Source organism: Apaloderma vittatum, unplaced genomic scaffold, assembly GCF_000703405.1.
Source record: "Apaloderma vittatum isolate BGI_N311 unplaced genomic scaffold, ASM70340v1 scaffold3979, whole genome shotgun sequence".
NCBI classification, from domain to species: Eukaryota; Metazoa; Chordata; class Aves; order Trogoniformes; family Trogonidae; genus Apaloderma; species Apaloderma vittatum.
Genome location: NW_009737502.1, coordinates 33,087 through 55,462, shown reverse-complemented (window position 1 = coordinate 55,462; position 22,376 = coordinate 33,087). Strand labels below are relative to the sequence as shown.

The 22,376-nt window shown below is 44.3% G+C and overlaps 1 protein-coding gene across 1 annotated transcript in view; it reads left to right on the top strand.

The window, feature by feature from the left end:
• Positions 1 to 22,376, top strand: part of INPP5D (inositol polyphosphate-5-phosphatase, 145kDa) — a gene marked incomplete at its 3' end in the record, with an annotated part of 56,951 nt that overhangs the window by 6,827 nt on the left and 27,748 nt on the right. The window contains exons 3-4 of the mRNA XM_009877349.1: positions 19,913 to 20,063; positions 22,116 to 22,287. Of these exons, the coding sequence (XP_009875651.1) occupies positions 19,913 to 20,063; positions 22,116 to 22,287 (323 nt within the window). The remainder of the gene's footprint in view (positions 1 to 19,912; positions 20,064 to 22,115; positions 22,288 to 22,376) is intronic.

Here is a 22,376-nt window from a genome sequence, read left to right as displayed (position 1 = left end):
TTCTTCAGTACGAGGGCAGCAAGACTTTGGAATAAATTGCCCAGAGATGTTGTGACTGCCCCCTCCCTGGAGGTGTTCAAGGCCAGGTTGGACAAAGCCTTGAGCAGCCTGATCTAGTTGAGAGGTGTCCCTGCCCGTGACAGGGAGGTTGGACTAGATGATCTCTAAGGTCCCTTCCAGCCTAGGACATTCTATGATTCTATGATTGTACTAAGCAATGTGATTTGGCTTGCTGTGCTGGTGTGATGATGTGTGGTGATGGTAAGATAGGTGTCCACAAGGTGATACGATGTTTATCATTATTTACAATTATTATTTATCATTATTTACAGTATCATTGTTACTAGAGCAGCTGCAGAGATCAGGATCTTGTTGTGTCGGGATAGTTCACAAGTGAAACACCCCAGGCAGGGGGAGCGTTGGGAGATCTGAGGCCCAGACAATGGGTGCAACAACCCAAGTCCCACAGCAGCTCTGTGCCAGAGCCAGGATGGGAGCCTGGCACCGCTACTGATGTCCTTGAGCTTTCAACTGGCACTGTGATAAGGAAAGGGACTTGTGGAACCCTAACTCTGAATGGGTTTGGGGTATGAGTTTGGCAGCAGCTTTGTTTTTTAGAAAACAAGCACAGAAATTATCGTGTGCTGGCTTTTCACCTGAGGGAGAGGAAGGAAGAAAGACAGAAAGGCCAGAGGTTACCTGCAAAGGCAACTACGCAACCCCACACGTTGCCCTTATGTGCCCTGGGTGGGTCTTGGCACTCAGGGCAAGCTCCAGCCGCCTCCTTGTACCTCAGCTGCCCTCTGGGGATGTCTGTGGGTGATGCTAAACACACAGCTTGGCCTGCAGCCTTTTCTAGAAGGGCAGAGATGCCACAAGTTACAAGAGGGTTTGAAATCTGAGTTCAGAGGAATGTGCCCCATGTGCATGCAGCTGGGCTGCAGGCTGCTCCCAGGACCCGCTAGCTAAGGTATGGCACGTACTTCTGTGTGTTACAACCCAGGAAGGTGCAAGTTGCATTTCCCAGTTTGCACTGGACCTGTTTCTGCCATGACAAAGGGCCTGGTTATGTGTATAATTATTCCATCTGTTCACAGATCAGGGCACTGCAGCCACAAGACATCAGTACTTCACTGTAGCAATGGGCAGCTCATGCTGGGTCAAGGTTTCTGAACAAGCAGAAGGTGTGACTGATGTCCGTCAGCTCAGGCTTTTCCCACCACACACACCTTCACCTCCTCACCTATTTCTCCTTAGAGAATTTTGCAGGGCATTATTTACAAATACGTCCTCATCCTCTCTGAGGAGTGATTACTGGACAGTGTTTTTAGGATTCTATTGGTTCTTCCTGAATGAAACTTTTTGAAATCTACTAGATCTGTTAAGGAAATACGATCTACTTGAAGTATGCCCAAATCCCTTTGTAAGATCATCTTGAGATCTGTGTTGTGCTTGTGAGGGATTTCTTTTGTTTGTATGTTGACGGAGGCAGAGGGACTGCGGTGGAACCCCTTTGTATGCTGAGTTGCCATGAGCTGTAGGATGAATACAAGGAGTAGGCTAAATAAAGCGTGTGGTTAACTCATGTTCTGAAGACACAATACATCCAGATTTGTGCTTCTTTATTCCAGTTCTGTGGGAGAGGCAGAAGAAGGGGGATGGCGGCTTCTGGCAAGAGAGAGATGCAGTGAGAGTTGTAACTGAGGCTCAGACCAAAACAATCTCATGTTGTTGGCTGCTGTTCCAGCTGGGCAAGACTTTTTTGGTTGCTTGTCTGTTGATTTTTGGATAAAACAAAAATTACTTTACATGTATTAAAAGATCAGGTTGTTGAAAAGAATTATTCTTCTCTGCAAGAATGTAAAACCTGTTCAGTAGGAAGGAGTTTTGACATTAAAAAATCCATTAAAAAGGAAAGAGTCTACTAATCCTATGAAATTAGAACAGGTGTTGTATTAATATAGCAATAGTAGATACTTCTTATTTCTGTGTTCATAAAAGAAAAAATCAAAATACAGGGAAGATTCAATACTGAATCATGAGCTTAGCCCTTATTAGTTGCAAATATGGGCCCTGATTGTGCAATGTGACCTTTTTTGCCTGCACAGTGCTCTTTCCTGAAGCTGACAACGTTGTCTTCCTGCCCAGATCTGGGCTGATGTCTGTCAGGCATTTTTCATGATGACAGCAGGTTCGGAAGATGTGTAATATCACAGCTACACACACGGCGCTGGTGACTGCTCTCCCTCTGCCACTCTCTGGAGTTTTTTCGCCTTTAAAGACAGGACTTGCTTCACATTTTTTTTGAGTCTTGGGGACTATATTTCATTTTTCTCTTCTCTTAATTAGAGCCTAGTCCTGCACTAGTGGAATAATATTCAGCATCGTTTCTTGCATGGTTAACTGCTCAAGTACTGGTGGCAGAAAAGGATATTTTTGCATTCAGGCTGAAGAAAAAAATATTTGCGTATGTCCTTCCAGCGTTTTGTGGCATACTACATGATCTGCCATTGGGTTTCTGCATCTGCAGCAGCACTACAGCAGTTAGCATAGGGAGGAAGCCCTCTTGCCTGCCATATCTGGAATCAAGCTGGTATCCCCCCAAAACATACCAGGCCATAGTGGTTACAGACTTTTCTTTAAACACCAACAGAAATTATTTCTTTTTCTTTTTTTTTTGGGGGGGGGGGGGAACACTTCTCAATTTTTCTCCTTCCATTACTTGAGATGTCAAAATATAGGCAAAGAAATCTGTGGCTTGGATGAATCAAATTTGCATCCTGCTGATGAAAATGTGTTTAAGGAAGGAGGGGAGATGTTGAAAACCCCCTTGAAACACAGGATCTGTAATAGCAAGTAGAGATCTTTGTCCTTAGGCTGAGAACAATTAGTCATCAAGATATCTTTGTTAGTCTGCAGACTCTCACTGTAGTAAGACACTGAGAACTGAGAAGCTGAAACAGGAAGAGAGAAAAAAAACAGCTACACAGAGATCCAGGAGCAAGGGCACAGGGCTGGAAATCAACATCCTTGGAGTTAGCTTAGCTGCTGCCTGCCTCTTGGACAAGTCACAGCCTGAGTACTTAATTTTCTTCTCTGTAAAAACAAATATACTTTTCCCTTGCTCAAATGGTGAGGCATAATTAACATGCAGTCGTTGGAAGTTTGGGGACTAGCTGAGCATAATCACACTTGTGCAAAGAGGAGGAGAGCAGCAAAGGAGTCCTTGGGAGTCACAAGATCAAACTGAAGACACTAATACTGTCTTTCTAAGCTGGGCATCTACGGTCCGTTCTTGCCATCCAGATTCACAGAAGACAAACTTTTCCTGTGCTGTCACTTAAAGCATCTCATTTATAGAACCAGCTGACATGTCAATATGACCCTCATCACTACACAATCTAAATTCCTTATGATCTTAGCCTCTCCTCAACAAAGAGAAGTGTTCTTGTTCCCAATTTACAAACGGGAAACTCGATCCTAGTCTAGGATTAGGTTACCAAAAATAGTTTTAAATAGCTGTCCCTTGCTGACCTTACCAGGATCAGATGTGTGTGATACACCAGTATTCATCCCCCCTCATTTTAGAACTGCAGTCAAAGCCATCACATAGTCAAAGCAGAGTTGTATCTCTGTAGTTAGTGGGGAAGAAACAGGCTTCTGGTCTGGACGGGCTAGACTGTCCTTGGCAGGTCCTGTATCTGTTGCCTAAAGAGCCTGGAGAACCCCCTTAAACTGCCAGACTTGGCAGGCTGCAGTCACGTAGGGAGAATCCTATTACAGCTGACTCTTGTTCGGTGTGAAAAGGTGCTGAGGTCAAAAGCTGCTGTTGAAAAACCGTGGTATTGCCATTGCTTAATGCTTTACCCTGTATTGCCTCTATTTACCGCAAATTTAAAAAGTCACTGTCAAGAGTATAACCTGCCTCTGGTGCTGTTGCTAAAACCCTGTGGGGATGGATCTCTCTAGATTCCTGTTTCATCTCAAATAGGAGTTCACAGCTGGTGTTCCCTGCTGGCTGTTTGACAATCTAGCTGCAGCGCAAGCAGTCATTTCTCAGTGGCAGCTGAATTGCATCTTGGTTCATGCTCATAGTCTCTCAGATAACACTTCATAGGTTGTTTGTAGGACCAGCCACTTAACCTCCTGCCACTCTGTGCAAAGGCTGGGGTAGATGTCTTGACTGAGAGGTGTCAACATCGCACAAATGGGGCTGTCACCAGCGGTGCTCTTGGTAAAAGCCACTGATTGACCCAGCAGTTACAGGAGCAGCTTTAGCTTGTTGCTAAAGGTGGAGTCTCCTTATAAAACTGGGGCACCTGCAGAGCCAGCTTTTGATAGCTCAGTGCCACAGGCAGGTTTGATAACTGAGTGCTGTACCCCCCTGTGCTGCGTGGCACTGTCTGGCTGCTCCACTGGAGGAAGGCACAGCCTTGCCATGCTTTCCCGTGGACATGCCTTGATGCTTTAGCTCACTCCTGTAACATTCCCATTCTGCCACCCCGAATTTGAAGCAGACACACTTCAGGGATCAGACCTCACCTGACCATCAGCTTCCTTTGGGCAAGGGTGCTCTTTCCTTCTCCTCTTTGCCAATCTCTTTTCTTTTATTTTTTCTCTTGTGTTACCCTTAAGTCTGCTCTCCTATTCATGCTGCTAGCCAAGCTTTTTTCTTCAAGTTGTGGGCCTCCCTGAAATGTTGCGGGCTGCCAAAGATTGAGGCTCCAGCCACCCACAATGCCTTGAAGGTTTTTGTATCTTTTGGTTGCCCCACAGGAGAGGACAGAAATAGAGCTCAGCTTGAGCAGGAGTAGGAAACACTTTACATTTTCAAGCAAACTGGAAAATTTTAACAAATATTGCATTCAGGTGAAATGTTCCATTTTGATTTTGAGCTTTTTCAGAAGCTATCTCAGTGGTGCCAGGATACTGAATAAAGGTGTTACTTCAGATGGAAACATTGGATCATCCTTTTGAAAATATCCAGATAAACAATTTTGAACTTTTCACCCCTTTTTAAAAAAAAAATTAATGGGGGAGTAGGGGGTTGAATAATGAACATGTCTTGCATAGCACATGCTCCACTCCAACCCCTCTTTTCTTTTCTTTTCTTTTCTTTTCTTTTCTTTTCTTTTCTTTTCTTTTCTTTTCTTTTCTTTTCTTTTCTTTTCTTTTCTTTTCTTTTCTTTTCTTTTCTTTTCTTTTCTTTTCTTTTCTTTTCTTTTCTTTTCTTTTCTTTTCTTTTCTTTTCTTTTGCTTTTTCTTTTCTCCTTTTCTTTTCTTTTCTTTTCTTTTCTTTTCTTTTCTTTTCTTTTCTTTTCTTTTCTTTTCTTTTCTTTTCTTTTCTTTTCTTTTCTTTTCTTTTCTTTTCTTTTCTCTTTGAACAAAATTGTGTGGCCAACTCCATAGTCTGGCAATTTCTGTGTATTAACTTGTTGTGAGAAGGAATTGCAAAAAGGTGCCGCCTTCTCACGCTGCGTAGAAGCCTGTATTGCAGCACGGAAAACATTAGTATTTTTAAAGTTATTGCCTGTCTTTTTTGTCTTTTTTTCACTGGCTGCCCTAACTGCCCGTCTCCTTGACAGAAAGCAGGGGTGTGTGTGCATTTTCCTGCGCTCTGTTCCATGGTAAGTGTGGCAGACGTTCATTTTGCAGTTCTAGTGCCTGCTCATCATTTCTGTGAGCATGAGCTCACTGCTTGCGTTCATGCTGAAATTTGCCACTGCCGCAAGGACTTTTTAAAATTACTTGTATCAGTACTTACTACTTGTTGCAAAGGGAGGGCTTGCCCCTATTTACTTGCAGGTTTTGCTGACTTCAGTGAAAATTATAGATGCCTTCGCATCACTGTTTTACGTTGAGTGATCATATAGCGCTTTTTTTTTTCGCTCTGGTAATTTTTTCTAGTCTGATACGAGGCTGTGTGCAACAGGAAACAAATGGTGCTGTGTGAGCAGTGAGAAAGCAGACCAGCAGCTGTGACTCACTGTATCAACTGACAGTGAAGCTGTAGGCTACCAGTATACTTGCAGCACTGGCTCCCAGAAGATAGGAGAGCCAATAAATACTGTGTATAGGTTTCCTGCAGAAACCCTCCCTCTCCAGCACACTTCCATAAACGTGTTTTAGGGGGAAACATCTAGATTTGTACTCTGTCTGCATATGGGTTGGGTAAATACACCAGAATGACCAATATCCCATCCTGGGATGGGCAAAGCATATGATGAGAGAGCTGCCTGTTCGTGTCAGGATTGTGCCTGCCTCTTGGCAGAATTTGTTCTGGCTTCTGTTTATGAGTCCTCCAGGGTGGAGCTCAGCATAGATGCTTCATCCGGCGTCCTAACCTGCTCTTGGAGCGCAGACGTACCGCTGCCCATCCTGCCAGCACAATCTGATAAGAGTGTCAGTTTAGGTCAGTTCCTGCATTCTTGGTGTCACTGCTGTTGTCACCGGCGTCAGAGGCAGCGACTGACTGTGACACGTGTCGTGCCAAATGCTTTCTGAGCTCTTTGCAGAGAGATGCAGAGTTTTTGCCCTTCTCATTGGTACCGCACTATAATCCCAATTTGCTGGACTATTCTGACACATGTGGCCAAGGAAGAGTTTTCTCTAGTAAGGAGTTTGTGATTTACTTTGGATTTTCTCATTTATCTGTATCTGATTACAACCCTTCTACTAGGAAATTGTGCTTGAGCTGGTTTTGGGGCGAGGGAATGCAAAGCAAAATATTTTGGTCAGTGCTCATCCATTCACAGTGTTGCAGCCACTTACAGCTTCTGCCAGACAGCGGTGTAAGGATTTTGTACTTGCTTATATGGCTGTCAAAACCTCGTGTTCTCCTGTGAGGACAAAACACCACATGCAGGCTGCGTGGAGACTGTAAGACATCCACGGTCTGCTTGCTGTCGAGAAGCACTGGGTGTTGTCAGCCTTCCTCTGTGTAGAAAGGGACAGGCTTGGATGGAGAATGGGATTGATTTCACCCAGGTTACTTCCTACCACAGAAACTTTGTGGTGCTTTTGGTCCTCTGTTGGCACTGAAGGGCTAAGGCGTAATTAGGGTGGTTATTTTTCTTAGACAGAAACAAGGTAGAAGCGGATAAATAGGTAATACTTCGGAGCAATACCTTGAAACTTGCTTAAGGAAACACATTTATAGTCTACTCAAGTATATAATTTAATTATATTAAGCTTCATTTTAATAGTGAAAATGGTAGATATTCCAATTTGAATATTTTTCAGTATAATTTAATGTTGATTGAAATCAGTTGGTAAAACTCGTCACAGTCTTTATGTGTAGGACTGAAAATAATTTGCAGTCAGGTCTTAGCAAAATCTGCATGCTTCATGTTTCTGCAAACTGTCTGAATCTATTTATACGTGGAAAATGTTTTTTCCACTATTGCATCTGAGGTAGGAATAAACTTAATACAAATCACAGGTTTTGAAAAACTGAAAGAAGCAGCATTTAATAAGAGAACTAGGTACTTCCTGAAACATGCACATTCCTGCTACTGAATCTCTCGGTATACAAAATTCTTCATACAAACAAACCATATCCAGCTTTTGTCTAGTTTGAACCCTTCCAGAATGTTTCCAGTTTCCTGAAAATGTGAACAAAAGTATTTAGAGAAGATGACTTAAATCAGGTTAAAGTGATATTATTATTTTGTTTCTCAGGCTTCGAAAAATTAAATCGGATATTTAGAAAGCTAATTCATACTGTGAAGTGAAATCCTTTTTCCTTTTATCTCGATGTGCTTTCAGATAAAATTTCACTCCAAAGAGTGAAATGCCAAAGAATGTCATCAATTTCTTTTACAGTTTGCCCTCCAGTAAATGTGTTATGTCATAAAGCCTTCATCACGCTTAAAACAACTGAAAATTGCAAATAGATAATCCTCACTGACTGTACAAAAGCAACTTCTAGGTGGTGCAAAATACCTTGAGATTCAGAAGATAAAAATTAGGGCTGTTAAACAGTAACCAGTTGAACAATTATTGTTTTAGAAGAATAATTGTTTTGCCGTATTATCCTTCCAAAAGGCTCTAACCACTCACACCCACAAACCCAGCAGCTCCTTCCTACCTCGCTGGATCTCTTGGATCCTGCCACGAGAGCTCGAGTGCAAAATCAACCAAGTTTGCTTCTGGCACAGAAGTGGGCAGAGGCTTTGGCTGGGGACAGGACGGAGTGGCTGGCAGGTGGCGGGAGCCTCAGCATCTAATGGCACACAAGCTTTCGCCAGCAGCAAATATACTTTAGGGAGTTCTTGATCTCTCCACTGATCACCTCCACAGACGTTTCCATCCCAAATCAACTGTTTCTCTGAGCATGTTTTAAAGGAAGGGATAACAACCTCTGCTCATGGACTTGTGTTTTCGTTATTTTTAGATAAACTTTTCAAATTAGCTACAGTCTGTGCTTGGGAGGCCAAATGCGTGATCCTAACTGAGCTGCGCATCTAGTAGATACACACCTCAACATCCCCAGGACCACCAAAATGAAAACCTTCCTCAAATTCTAAACCTAACCTCTTCGGGCAGATGAGGAAAAATAATTGAAAACTTATGCAACCAACATTAGCAACAAGAAAATACTCTATTTTTTCAGTAATTTATTAGCTTTAATATATTAGTCAGGTAGCACTTAAATGATTTGGTTGTCTTATCCTTTTTATATTTTATATTTTCAAAGAAGTGTCTGATAAAGCTTCATAACAGAATTTAAAGTATTCAGGGAGACAACAGATTATTTCCTTTTCAGCTGTGTGATAATGAAGCACTGTGTTGTCTTGCTGCTGTGCTTTGGGGCATGATGGGTCACAGAGAAAAGTACTCATTTTCAGGCAAGCCTTGAGTTGTTTTCTCAAAGGAAGAGAAGCTATTACAGTGTCAGTGCTATGCAAGGCTTTTTGTCCTATCGGTTAAGATAGGAATGAGTCTTGGAAAACATTGCTGCTGCATTTGTTTACAAGGAGTCTTACGGCAAATATCGCCATCTGTACAAAAATTGTTTCTGCACTTGTCGCTGGCAGGGTGATGCCCTTTCTTCTTTACAGAAGTATCTTGATTTGCTGATGAGATGTAGCGCTGCAGGCTGCGGCCCCCATGCAGAGCTGTAACTCGTCTGGCAGGTCACAAGGAATACTTACGCTCCAGTTCGATCTTGCTCGCTCAGTCTGCTCTGCAGCCTCAGGGAATGGGACCAACAGACTCTAGATGTGCTGCAACTTATTGCTGATATAAACAGAAAATATAAAGATACAGTCACCTTTAAGTAACAACATGTTCAATGTAAAGTATTGTCCTGGTTGCACTTGTTTTAGGTAAACAAGGGCTGCTCCACCAATAGTTTTCAAATGTATGTTTTAGTGGTTGAAGCTATTTCATGAAGTTTGAAAAGGAATTTAGAATCCTTTAGTTTTCAGATTGCTGCATAAACAGAAAGCATGCAGGACTTGATTTCAAATGCTAAAATGGTTTAGGGAAACGAAACAGGCTTTAGCAAAGATAGCTCATGTTCAGTCACTTCAGAGTCCCTCTCAGAGAATAACGTCCCAACTCAGCGTTTGGTTCTTCCCAGGTCTTTACCCCATCATCTGACTACTTTTGTCTTCAGTTTGTAACTTCTGACAGAGTTTCCCGTCTTGGGTCTCCTCTGAAAGTCTAAGTCGGTTCCCTTCTGTTCCATTCCAGGGGTCTGAAGTATTTCAAAAGGTATTAGGCAGCACAGCTGGGTTCAGCAAACCCTGTGGGCCGAGTATAGCAAAGCTCTCAGTGGGCTGGGGCTGCTCTGTATTAGCAGGCTGTTAAGTTTGAACTAAAATTTCCAGATAACTCTATATTAGACCGCATTCTCCAAAACTTGGCAGAGATAGAGTGACCTGTGCTGTTTAAAAGTCTTATCATATAGTATTCTTTGTGATCAAACACGGTTTTTCACACAGGCACTACGTAGCCTTTATTTATTTTTGTTGTGTACCACATCGCAGTACATGCAAGACCAGAAACCTTGGGCTGGGTCTGATTTTAGGTGGCAATGTTTTAAAAAAAAAAATAAAAAATTTACTACCACATCTACTATTTTTATTCCAGAGGTGCAATTCAGAGGAGAATATAAAAGAAGAGTGCTTGAAGGATGTTTTCTGTTTGGTGCTAGTTTTGTTAAATGACAGTGCTTCTTCAGGCTGAATTCCCTGTCTGTTCAATTAGCAGCTACAGCTCAATGCTAACTTCTAATTGAGGTTTGTTTTATTTGTACAGTAAATGAATGAAATAAAGAACAAGTGGTCGCTTTAGTGTCACAAAAAATAGAAAACAGTTACTGTAACTTAAAACTTGAATTCTGCAGGGCTGAAGACAGGAAATTGTAACACAAAGGTGTTCACCCTTATCTGTGCAGTATAATGTGATGAATGTAGCTGTTTTACATCCACCTTCTGCCGGCATTGCCTTTCTTCAGCAGCGTATCTTCAATTAGTATAACTTCTTTAATCTTACATTGTCTCTTTCCCACTGGATACTTCATGTAATTTATGCATGTTTAGTGATTGCTGTCTGTTGAAACTAATTCCTTCGCAGAGAAGACAAGAGGGAAAGCAGAGAGCTGATGGTGGATCCTCCACCTGCACAGGTTAGATCTGCCTGCACAGGTTAGAGAAAACCCCCAGAAATGCAGTGTAGGACTGACTCGAGGTGAGAGTCCTGCCCTGCTGGGCAGGCAGAGCCAGTGGAGGGAAAAGGGAAAAGCTATTTCTCATATGACTGTTGCCTGGGGGATGTATTTATTGCCTTCTGTACAGGGAAATGCTGAAGGGTGCTTGGGAATTTTGACCGAGAACCAAGTGCTGGTGACTTACGATATCTTCTCCAGCTCAGCAGAGAGGGCTGACAAAATCAGCACGATGACCTCCATTAATTGCCTTCAGAAATTAGGACTATGTTACATTTGCTGCCTTGGTAGCTCTTGAGGACCTATGTTTTCAAGCTTGTCTTGCTAATCACTAGAGCTAAATATATGGGGAAGAAATGAAGAGGGAAATTTTCATTTGACTTCAAGTGCTGAAGCTTTTCAGTGGAAAACTAAAAAGCACGAGGTTTGTGATAAAATTACAAAAGTTGTTAGAAGTAGCGTACTCCACAACTTTTATTTAAAATCTACCCACACGCTCCAGAAGTGCTAAAAAAATTGTATCAGATCCCCCTGGATCCGCAGTCCTTGCTCATTCATCACCAGCTCATCTGACTTGCACCCTGTAGCTAAATTTAACACCAGCCCCTCATGTTTTGTCATGGAACCCTACTGTTGTTTGCTTGATTTTGATCTAAATCTTATTTATTATAACACAGAGAAATGCTGAAAGGGTTGGTTGCGCAGGAGGTTTCTCTTGGTGCTATGAGTTGGATCATAATATGTTTTATTGCTAAAATATTTTCTGATGGCTAGAGCTTAAATGTTATATTTAGTGCAAAGAGCTACCTCATGTACAGGTTGCTGATGCTTTCTACAATTGCTTAATGTTCTTACTAGCTTGTATCAACCTGTATTAGGTATTTGGCAATTAATGGGGTTTTTTTGTGAGTTGTGGAGTTACGGAGCAGAATGGAATGGGGTCCTTACACAGGCTCCAAGTGCATTATTTTTATGACCTGTGTCCTTATCTTGTGGGAGAATGCTGGTTCAACAGATTTCTATAGGTCCTTTACCTTCCAGAACTTCTAAATTGTTTTTCTTTAGGATGTAGAAATTTAACAAAGAACTTGAAATTAAAAAATTGGCAGCCAGCTATACTCTGCTGAAAACTCCACTCAATTTGCCTTCACTTCAACAGGCTCTTTTAATTTTCAAGTGTCCCAGTTCTGCCACGGGAACACTTCCTACCTGTGAACAGGACCAATCTTCAGGCTGCCAGAACCAAGCCTGGATGCGATCATGTAGAGGAAAGCTCTTGCAGGGCCAAAAGAGATTTGAAGTAGCAGACATGACAGTCAGGGTCTTTTTAAAATTATCTCAAACTGGGCTCTCATTCCACTCATAGAACATGTTGAGCATTTGAAACTGAGGAAGAGCAAAATGCATTGTGCTTCCCCAGTCTTTTCCATAACTTTGTGGATAGAAAAAAGTAATATGGTCATTTTGGCCAAAACTGGATCAGGAAGGAGTTTGGGTTTCAATCAATTCGCGCTGTACCGGATGATTTGGAAATGAAGTCACAATGTGCCCTGCTACCCAGTTAGCAATGAAGGTGGGAATACTTGTTTGCATCTGGGCGACTTATTTCCAGCCAGCTGCAATAGGAATCATGTTTCATGCATGTATTGCAAGGAGGTAGGTGCTGAACTTTAACAAATATTCTATGCACACTAGGGTGAAAGAGTGAAAATCATTTAGTGTTCCCAATTTTTTTTTTCAATATGTGTAATAAAAAGGAGTTGTGATGCAGTGTGTGGTGCCAGGAATTCATATACAATGTCTCTTAAGGCAGTCTTATGCTTAAGGAAATGGAGCTTGTTGTAGAGGCAGTATGTAATGGTATCCTTCAGTTGCATTGGAGGAACAGAGGAAATTTTATAGGATAGAAAACACAGTAATTTTCTTTACTTTTTCCTCTTTAAAATTAGGGGTTTTTGTTGTTGTTTGGATGTCTGATTTCCAGCCAGAAACACAAGCTGGAAGTGATACTTTCTTGTGATACATACTTCGTTGTTAAATTGCAATTCCTTGTTTCCTTCCATGCATAATCTCTTCCAGAAATTCTGAAGCCCTCTTCCCCATAACTCTCTGATTTCCATGATGTTCACTCAACGTCTTAAATGTAAAAGGCCTCTATAGCAAAAGTGACACGAATAAGCAAACTTGAGCATCAGGACCAAACCACTTGCAGAATGAGACAAGAAAGCCTTCATCATTTCATCTCAGAGAAGACAGGGGCTATTCACCTTCCATTCTCTCCAACATTATTCAAGCTATATAGTTTACAACCATGCTTTTATTCTGCCACTCTCCCAAATAATCACACAATTTTTTCCAGATGAGGAGGTGCTGCTTTGGCCACAAGCCGGTGTCCTCTGCCCAGGTTCCCTGGATTCCTTCCCTTGCCTCTGCTCTCAAGCTCAGTTGCTCTGCTGGAGCCCCTCTCGCTGAGCTTTACCAGCTTCCAAATTCCCCTACCAGCTCACAGGTTGCCACCACTTATTAAAGTCCATTCTTTTACTGATGGATCAGTAAAAGCATCACAGGATCCCCCTTTTCCTCAGCCACAAACCTGCTCCTCTCCCTTCATATTTCTAGTCAGCCCCGTTTCTTCCCAGCCCTGGATGCCATATTTAAAAAACAGCACATTTCTGGGTGTCTTGTATTTTGGGAAGTAGCTGTTTCTCCCAGCTATGATTCTTGTCTGTGATCCCATTCCTGTGAAATGCTCCTGAAATTTCTTAGCACAAGATTTGATCTAAAAATAAGAAATGTTTTCTAACAAAACAAAACTGAAATACAACCAGGTTGCTTTAAAATGCTTTAAAAAACAGTTTGCCAGGAATTCATTCTTAGGTTCAGTGCTTTAATGAAATATAAAAGCTTGCCGGCATGAGAGCCAAAAGTAAAATTAAAAATACCACCTAGACTTCCTAGCTAACAGACAGTCTTGAAGACAATTTTCTTTCCAAACCAGAAAGCCTAAGAATTTATTTTTTTTTCAAATCTAAAAGGAAAAAAGTTCCTTCCAGCCTTTTGCACCAAAGTAGAAGCGACCTGAATTTTCAGCTTCCATTTAAGCCGGTGGGTATTGCAAGAATTTTACAAGTTTGAAAACTTATTGACTGTTACTTGAAATGCCTATATATGGGTTTAAGTACCTGTTTTAAGGCACTCTGGTTAAAAAAGATTGGCCTTAAGCAATATAACCAGATGACCAGTTTCCTAGTTCCTCCTTTCGCCTTGGCTCAGGAAAGGAAAACACTTCCTCTTCCTTCTGAGGGCCCCAGACTTCCTGTGCCATCTATTTATACCATTGTGGTCATGAACCCCAAGTTAACCACTTCCTTGCCTTGCTTAGTGTTGGCTTTACATCTTCTAAATCTCTTTTCACTTTATGTCTTTATACTCCTCTTGTAACTTCTCTTGAGGGTAAGTTCAGAGCTGCTCTTCATCAAACACATATTTGGAGTAGCTTTGTCAATGTGTTCTGTTGGCAATGGCATTCCTTGGAGATAACGAAGAAGGGGACACTTAGGTTGGCCTTTTTACACCAGACACAAGGGAAGATTTGATGATCTCAGCCATACAAAAATCTGTTGAAAAGTTTAGGTGGGTGAATTTGCAAACAGGATCACGAGATTTAACCAAAGACCAGTGATGAAAGGCTTTAGTCATACGTGTTTTCATGAAGAACCCAGGGGCCTATTCAGCTTGAAGGCAGGAACAAGTTGTAGCCAGTTGTGTTGAACCATTGTCCAGAGAGTGTACAGAAGATGGAAGGGAAATTGATAACTGGAAGGACCTGCAGAATTGAGGGAAGTTTCTGGAGGACAGGAGGACTAAGACATTCTGTGGGAAAGCAGTTTTCTAGCCGAAAAGGGCTGGAGTCAGAAGGACATGTGGAAGATCTGAGAGTCTGTGGTTTGGGATGCAGCTGAAATAGTTGGGCCGGTCATGACAAGCATGGGTGTGTTGAGTTTTACCCGTCATCTTCAAGGATGTAGCAGGATTTGGACAAAGAGGCAGCAGGCAGATTTGCAGAGGGCTTCCTACAATTGTGGAATCGTAAGGGGCTTTCCTTCTAAATCACATTTTCCACCTCTTCAGCCATCCTTATAATTTTTCCTTGGGACTTCCTATGGCATTTTAACATGTTCCCCAAAAGTGGTGCCCCAGGTTGGACACAACAGTGCAGCTAAGGCCTTACGGCACCAAGCACAGCAGAAAACCTTCATGCATCTCCTGTGACGCTCCCATTAGTAGATCTTAGAAAGACAAGCTTTTTCTGATGCAGTTTCCCACTGTAAAATTGCTACGCGGTCTCTGATTCACTATTACCCAGGTTCTTTAGTGCAATTCTGCTATTTTACAGGCCAAGCACCGTATTGCCTATGTTCACTAGATGTTTTCTTTAGGTATGTCATGACTATCGTCAGCACAAAGCTGAGGTACGGGCAGGGGTGCTGGAGGAGCCACGGGTGGAAGGAGAGCCTGCCTTCCATGTCGCTCCTGCTGTGTGAGCACGTTCCTGGGGATGTGGTGGGTTGCCGTGGAGATGACACTTGCCATCCACGTTTCTAATGACTTGAAACAATTCACTTCGTAATTAAAACAAGATCTATCCTGTGATAACCCCAAGGAAATAATTACTTACTAAATGAAGGCGGGGGGGCGGGAAGTGGATTTCATTGTTGCGCTCTGCTCGGGTGGCTCCAGCTTGCCCTGTGCTGCCCCGTCCTGCTCTGTTTTGTTTGCAGTGCCCCGTTCCGCGACTGCTCCCTGCGTCAAAAAACAGGGTGAGTTTGCATAAAGTTGAGGCTCCATTTTGCCTCACTCCCGTCATCCAGTGTGATTGCCTTGAGGACGTTTATTCAGCCCATTTTTTAGGCTAATGCTCTCTGCCGCCTGATGCAGACCAACTCAGTGCCGGTATTTTATTCTCCATCACTGCTTTTCCTTCCCAACCTACAACCCTTTGCCACAAATTCAACTATGAAGAAAGCCTATGTCCTAGCTATGTGCTGCTTTCCTTAATTGCTGGTAGTGAAAATAGCCTGACCAGCCTTCAGGTTAGGTCATCTAGCAACCAGGTTTTCTGTGTTAAACTGATGCTCTGCAGGTATCCTCCCTGCAGTCCCAGGCACTGCTGGGTTGGGGACACCCCGTGGCCTGGAGAGCGGCCCTGTTGCCCTGTGTTGGAGGCTGTTGGGTTTGGAGGGGCTCACGTGGCACTCACCACTGGTGGTATCAGAGCGCCTTGCAGTTGTGTGTCGAACAACGTGACTAATGTCTGTCACGCAGGCTTTGTTCTCATCCTTTCCCCAAGGGGAGAAGCAAGTGCAGTGAGGTCTTGCTTTTACTGTTCTCTCTCCCGATTCAAGCGACATACAGTTTCTGCTGTGCCTCTGCACAGAGGGAGGCAGTGCAAAGCAGCATGCCCTGCTCTCCCAGGGGGAAGCAGGGAAATTTGTGGGGTGCCTTGAACAGAGAGGAGCTCATTTCATAGTGCAGGGAAACAGTCAGAGAGGCTTGTCAGGCACTGTTTTGTGCTGGAGGGCCACAGCCCTTCCCGCATGCTTCCTCTGTTGAGGTTCTTGCAAATAATAACAATTATAATGCAAAAGAAATAATCCAGTGATCTTGCTTTGACTCTTGTGATGGCAAAGCTGATGAATAGCGAGGTGGTGCCACTGCTGTGGCTTTTGTGGCATGGGGGAGAGCCCTTGGGCTTCCTGGCCGTGAGCAGGTGCTGAGCGGGTTTGAGTCTCCATGTTCCTTCCCTCTGGGCTTGGCTGCGGCTGGTTGGAGCTCCCGGCTCCACCAGTTCCCTGTTCCCATATTGCAGCTCTCACTGTCTCTGTGCAGCTGCTCAAGACAACATGTTCAGCTCCCTGCTGAATTTTGTCTTAAAAGAAGAAAGTGCCGTCCTTTATTTTTACTGTGTGCAGTGGGGAGTTGGTGCTTTTTATCCTGAATGGGTTTGGGGAAGTCAGGCTGTCAGAGGAGCTCGCACTGCAGGGAAGAAGGCTGCCTCTCTTTGGGAATGAGCGGCTGGATTCAGATGCATGCGAAGTCCCTCTCCTCCACATGGCCACAAATTCCAGATATCCTTGAGAGAGGAGCTGGCATCAAGAAAAGCGGCTGGAGGTGGTGGGCTGGCTGCCTGGCCGGGACTCTGAGCTGCCAGGGTAGAAGGGTACATGACAGTGGGGCCTCTCTGCATGTGCATCCCGCTGGCCTGCTGGGGAGCCAAGGCTTGTGGCCACCTCGGGGGATTTGAGACGGGCCGCAGGCTTCAGTCCACTCTCAAAATGCGGTGCAGTGAGTTAGAGGAAGGAGGCCTGTTACAAAATGCTGCTGCTTCTGGTTACCACAGAGACCAGCACGGTTTCAGAGACTGAACTATCCTTGGCAGCAAAAAGTGCTAATTCAGCCTTTCCTCCCACTTGCATCAAGGCTCCATTTGGCCTGAAAAGAGCTATGCGGGGCAATCCGTCTTCTTGCAGGCACCCTGGGAGAGCAGGATCCGAGAGGCAAAGCAAGGCTGGGAAGACAGTGTTAGGGCACCGGGGTGGGAGGGATGCTGTGTGGAGGCAGGATGGGGGCTGCGGGGACAGTCGTCAGCCAGGGGCTTCTGGGAAGGCAGGCAGACAGCGAGGTCTTTGGAAAGTGAAGTAGGAGTGTGAAGACAACTTTGGAAAGAGGAGGAGCAGGGTAGGCTGCAGTAATTCAAGAGGTGGGAGAGAGCGCTGGTGGCAAAGCTTTCTGCCTGCAAAGATGCAGATGGCAAACCCTGAGCATCCTGCTTACCCTCAATGTGTTTTAGGGTCTGAGTGTGCACCCTGATGGGGCTGATGCTTTTTGCCAGCTGCCCTTTGAGGGAGCTTAGGACAAAGCAAACCATCACAAACCTCATCTGTGATGAGCTTCAGCCCATCTGGGGGTGCTCTAGAGAAGATGAACAGCAAAACAGGGAAGCAGCTGGCTGAGCTATCCTAGGTCTGTCCCAGAGCAGCTCTGTGACTTCAGGGTCCTTTCATAGGAGGGATTAGAGCTGAGTGCTTTTTTTTTTCACCTTGACAGTTTTCCCTGATTCCCACTCTTCACAGCTGACATCAAGAAGCAGATGAGACTGGGAGGATCAAGATGCTATTTGCAATAATTGTGGTAAAGGAAAAGTTATTCTGATTATGGAGTTTGTGCTGCACTAGCAGAGCAGGATCTGGCCTACGCTGCTATGGTCATGTGAAGTTTTAACCAGCAATTTGTTCTGATACCTCGAGACTCATAAAAATGTAATCCAGTGTTTGCCCAAGCATCACCTTCCGGCTGAATGCGATGCTTTCCAGTGTACAAGAATAATAAATCTCGATAAATGCTGGAGCACCTGGGAGACAGAAAAGGAGGCTATACAGGCAGAACTCTCAGAAGCATCACACACATTTGTTATGAAAATGTGTCTTGCTCTGCCATTAAAAACATGCAGGTCTTGTAAAAATGAAAGGTATTTTAGATGGTGGGCCTGAGGGCACGGGAGGCTTCAGTTATGGTTCAGTATTGAAAGCACTGTCCTAATTTCTGGCCTGAGACTTTATTCTTTAGGAAAAATTTAAAAAAATCGTGTTGCTGCTAGGATTCACTAAAGACGTTTTTCTGTCTTCTTCTCACTGTGGCTTATGCTGGTATTTTTCCTGTTTAACCTCGGTTTTGCTACATTTGCCTTTTAAGCAAAAAACTTCACAGATAATAAGAAACACAAATCACAGGTAAATAAGCTTGTTCAAACTTCTATTAGAACTTTGTGTACATAATATTTTATAGCCAATAATTGCAATCCAAAAAGAAATTAAAACATCATGCCTGTTAGTCAGAGGCAGAATGTTCAAAGCGTGGCTGTGTAACAAGTTTTTTCAAAGTGGAGCCAGAGCTTTAATTCATTATTAACTAACCATGTTTCCTGTGCAAAATCTAGCTTTATGCATGTAAAATAGTGCAGATAGAGCCTGCCATGAGGGTAATCAAGTCTTCCTTTTGATTGCCCACTGTATCACCAGTTGTGAACAGTTCCTAGTGTTGCTCTTTTGTGGGGCTGGAAAACATCTACTCTGCATCGTTCTGCCCGTGCTCCTGCTGCGTGTGTGGACGGAGCCTTCTTGGGTTGGGTTTCTCTGGGAAAACCTTTCTTCCTTAAAGAGAGCAGCCTGCCAGGAAGAGCATGTCCCGTGAAGAGTGATCAGAGCTGTGGTTCCCCGTTGCAGTTGCCGTGGGTTCGGGTGGTACTGCAGCACAGTTCTGCAGGCAGGGCAGAGCTCTTCCTTTAGGTCAGGAGCCCTGTGCTGAGCCAGGACAAATCCCTCCTCTGCCTGTGGTAGGGCCCTTGCTTGAAGCAACAGGGCAGAGCCGCACGGGTGGCAGCTGCTCCTGCCCGGTGAATCCGGCAGATTTACCATTTGCGCTAGTGCGAATAATCGCTCTAAAGCTTTGCATCCGAAGATCTCTACAACCTTATCCTCGTGCTTGCCCTCTGCAAGTATCCGTTTCCTGAGATTAGTGGTCAGGGCTGTGCTAGAAACAGGTTTAGCCACAGTTAAAATTCAGCTGGCAAGCTCGGTGTCGTGCCTGACGCATTCGCAGGCTTTCCCCTGAGCCTCAGCTTCCTAAATCTTCCTCCAAGCATTTTTTATTACGTGACATTGCATCGTTAGCTTGTTTCACTTGAACCTAGTTCTCAGCATTTGAATCCTGCAAGGGATGCTAACGTCTAGACTTAGACATATTTATCTTGCAATTTCACAGAAAAATTCTTCCTGCATACCACAAAATATGACATAGAACAGGAGATATGTGCTCAGTGAAAGAGGGAATGCAAAAATTGATCTGTGAGAATTCTTTGATTTTAAAGTCTTCCTTTGCTTTGAAGCCAAGGACACTGAATCAAACGAGAGAGCTCTTCCATTTGGCTTCAGTGAATCTTTGAGGTTGCCATTTTTGCTGACACTGGCTGGGACCTGTGTGCGTATCTGTTTCTGTTTGTACTGTGAGAGTCGTTCTGCTCGAGCCGGTGGTCAGACGGGACATAGGAGCTGGGCTGGCTTTCTCTGGACAGCAGCCGTTGGTTTTTCTCTCTCTATGGCTTTGTTTTTCCTTCTGTGAGGAGCAGTGTTTCTGTGGTAGGAAATCCCAGACCATGACAGCTTCTGTGTTTTGTTTCAGGCATCAGAGGGTGTTCCTGTGAAGTATTTCGAGAACTTGGAGGAACTGATAGAATTTTACAAGAAGGAGAACATGGGTCTGGTATGGCACCTCAAATATCCAGTGCCACGGGAAGAGGAGGAGGCTGCAGATGAACCGGAGGAGGATGCTGGTAAGGAACCCATGATGTGACTTGATGAGGCAGACCCTTGGCACTTACTCCGGACTGGAGATACGCAGTGCAGGCAGGAGGATTAGAGCATGTCACATAATAAAATGAAGCAGGGCATAGAGAGACCTGAGCTGGCAAGACCTTGAGGCAGCAAGTCCTCATAGCTCTGGGGCGATACTGCGTCGGGAGCACCATTTCAGTTCACCTGAAGAAATACATTCAGACTTTCTGCAGAAGTATATTGTATGAGGTGAAGGACTGACTAATCTGTTGTCCTTCATCTGTTCTGAAGCTTGTTTATGTCCAGCCATCTGACATGTCCCTCTCCCTGCGCTGCACCTGTAAGGCCACTGCTGCAGTAGTAGAGATGCTGCCCTACAGACCTGGAGAACATCTATGGCAGTGCCACACACCTGCAGCTGCTGCGGTTTCTTGGTCATCTGAAAATCAGGCTCTGATGCAGAGAATGTTTCTAACGGTTGTAACCAGAGGGCACAGATCCCACAGCAGCAGGCAGTCTAACTCTATGCGTAGAGGCAGATGTGTGATGAAGAGATGTGATTGGCATCATCACAACTACTTTATATGGAATGTCACTGTGGGTTCCTGACACTCACTGGTCTAGGATCGTTTCTTGGATTTTTCCTGGACCATCCCTTCGATCTGTCATTGTTCTCCCGAATCCCAGGAGGAAGGTCATGCCCACAGAGACATCCTTCCTGTCCTTTCCAACTTTTGTCCGGAAATGATGAGCATTACAATAAAACTTGTCTGAAGGACATAGCCCTGTGACAGACAGACAGGCATGTGCACTAAAGCAGATTGACGTGCCTGTGTACACTTATATAATCCAATGGATGTCTAATAGGAGCTGGAAGATTTTTGTATAGACAATTCTCGTGAAGAAACAGAACAAAATTTTGCAAAGCTGCTCAGGAAAGATGTTCCTGATTTTTGGCCAGCTGCACTGAGTCTCCAGCTCTCAGGGCGGGGGAGGGAACTACAGCAAAAATAATACACAGAGAGGCGACCAGCAGGGAATGAAGTTCTAGCCAAGACTAAGAGCCTTTAGATGAAAAGATTTTAGCGGTGAGCTGTTCGCATACAGAATTTAATTTCATTAAGGCACTTTGGTGCCATTGTATTGGATCCATGTATGACCTATATATGTCTGGGCCCTGTCTTACATGTAGAATTGCAGAGGTGGGAGATGAGCACCCAAATACCCTGCAGATGCACCACACAACTGTGTCGTTGCTCAGTGCTTCAGTGGCTCTGTGAATCACAGCTTCTGCCCAGGAGCAATGGATCAGATTTAGGTATCTTTTTAAAATGAAATTTCCACCATTAGGAAATAACTAATCAAAGCTCACAACTCAAGCAGCTAGATATAATGGATGTAACAAAATGTTGGATCGCATAGCATGGAAAGAAAGGCAACCATATTTGGGATAAATGGAGATGAACCCACTCCTCTTCCGGGAGAGGAGCAGCAGAGTGACAAAATTTTGAGCTTCTGACTTAATGCCCACAAGACAAGGCAGGATACCTAGCCCCTCTATATCGGATTCTGGGGTCTATTTTCTCCATCTGCGTTTGCTTACTTTAGCTGTTCACTTCTTTCCATTAACAGCTTCTGGTGCTCTCTCCATCATGCCGCTCCATCCATTCTGTCCCAGCAGCAGATCCCCACGATGATGGCAATGACACAAAGTACAGCTATGTTCTCCAAGTATAATAGTCAAAGTAACTAATTAACCTTCATAGCTGCTGTGCAGATGGGACACTCAGACTGACTCGGATGAGGTTACGCTGCCAGGCAGAGGTCCAAGCCTGGCAGCTCAGCCCACTGGTCTCACACCACTGACAACAGGGCTGGGGCAGTCCCGAGCCCTGAAATTTGCGGTTCTGAAAGCAGAGGCCCTTCAGAAGGGATGGGTTTTTGTAGTGATTGCTGCTGTGGTGCAGGCTCTGCCCTGCCCGTGGGTGAGGGGGAGGAGTTCAAAAATGGTTGTGCTGGGATGACTGTGCCTTTCCCTTCTTTCTTGCCAGACCTGGTACCCACGCCTCCCATCCTGCCCCCGCGCAACCTCCTCACAGCATTGGCGAGCAGCGAGACAAAGGAGGGGTCTTCTCTCCCTGAAAACTATAGGGTGGCAGATGTTAATAAGCTCTCCCTTTCTGACACACTACTCCAGCGACTGCAGTACCAGGACACAAGCAGGTGAGGATGGCAAGTCACGGGGCTGCAGAATCAGCCTTCAGCCCAGCTCTGAAGCCTTCTGGGCCTCTCTGTTTGGGACAACTGAGAAC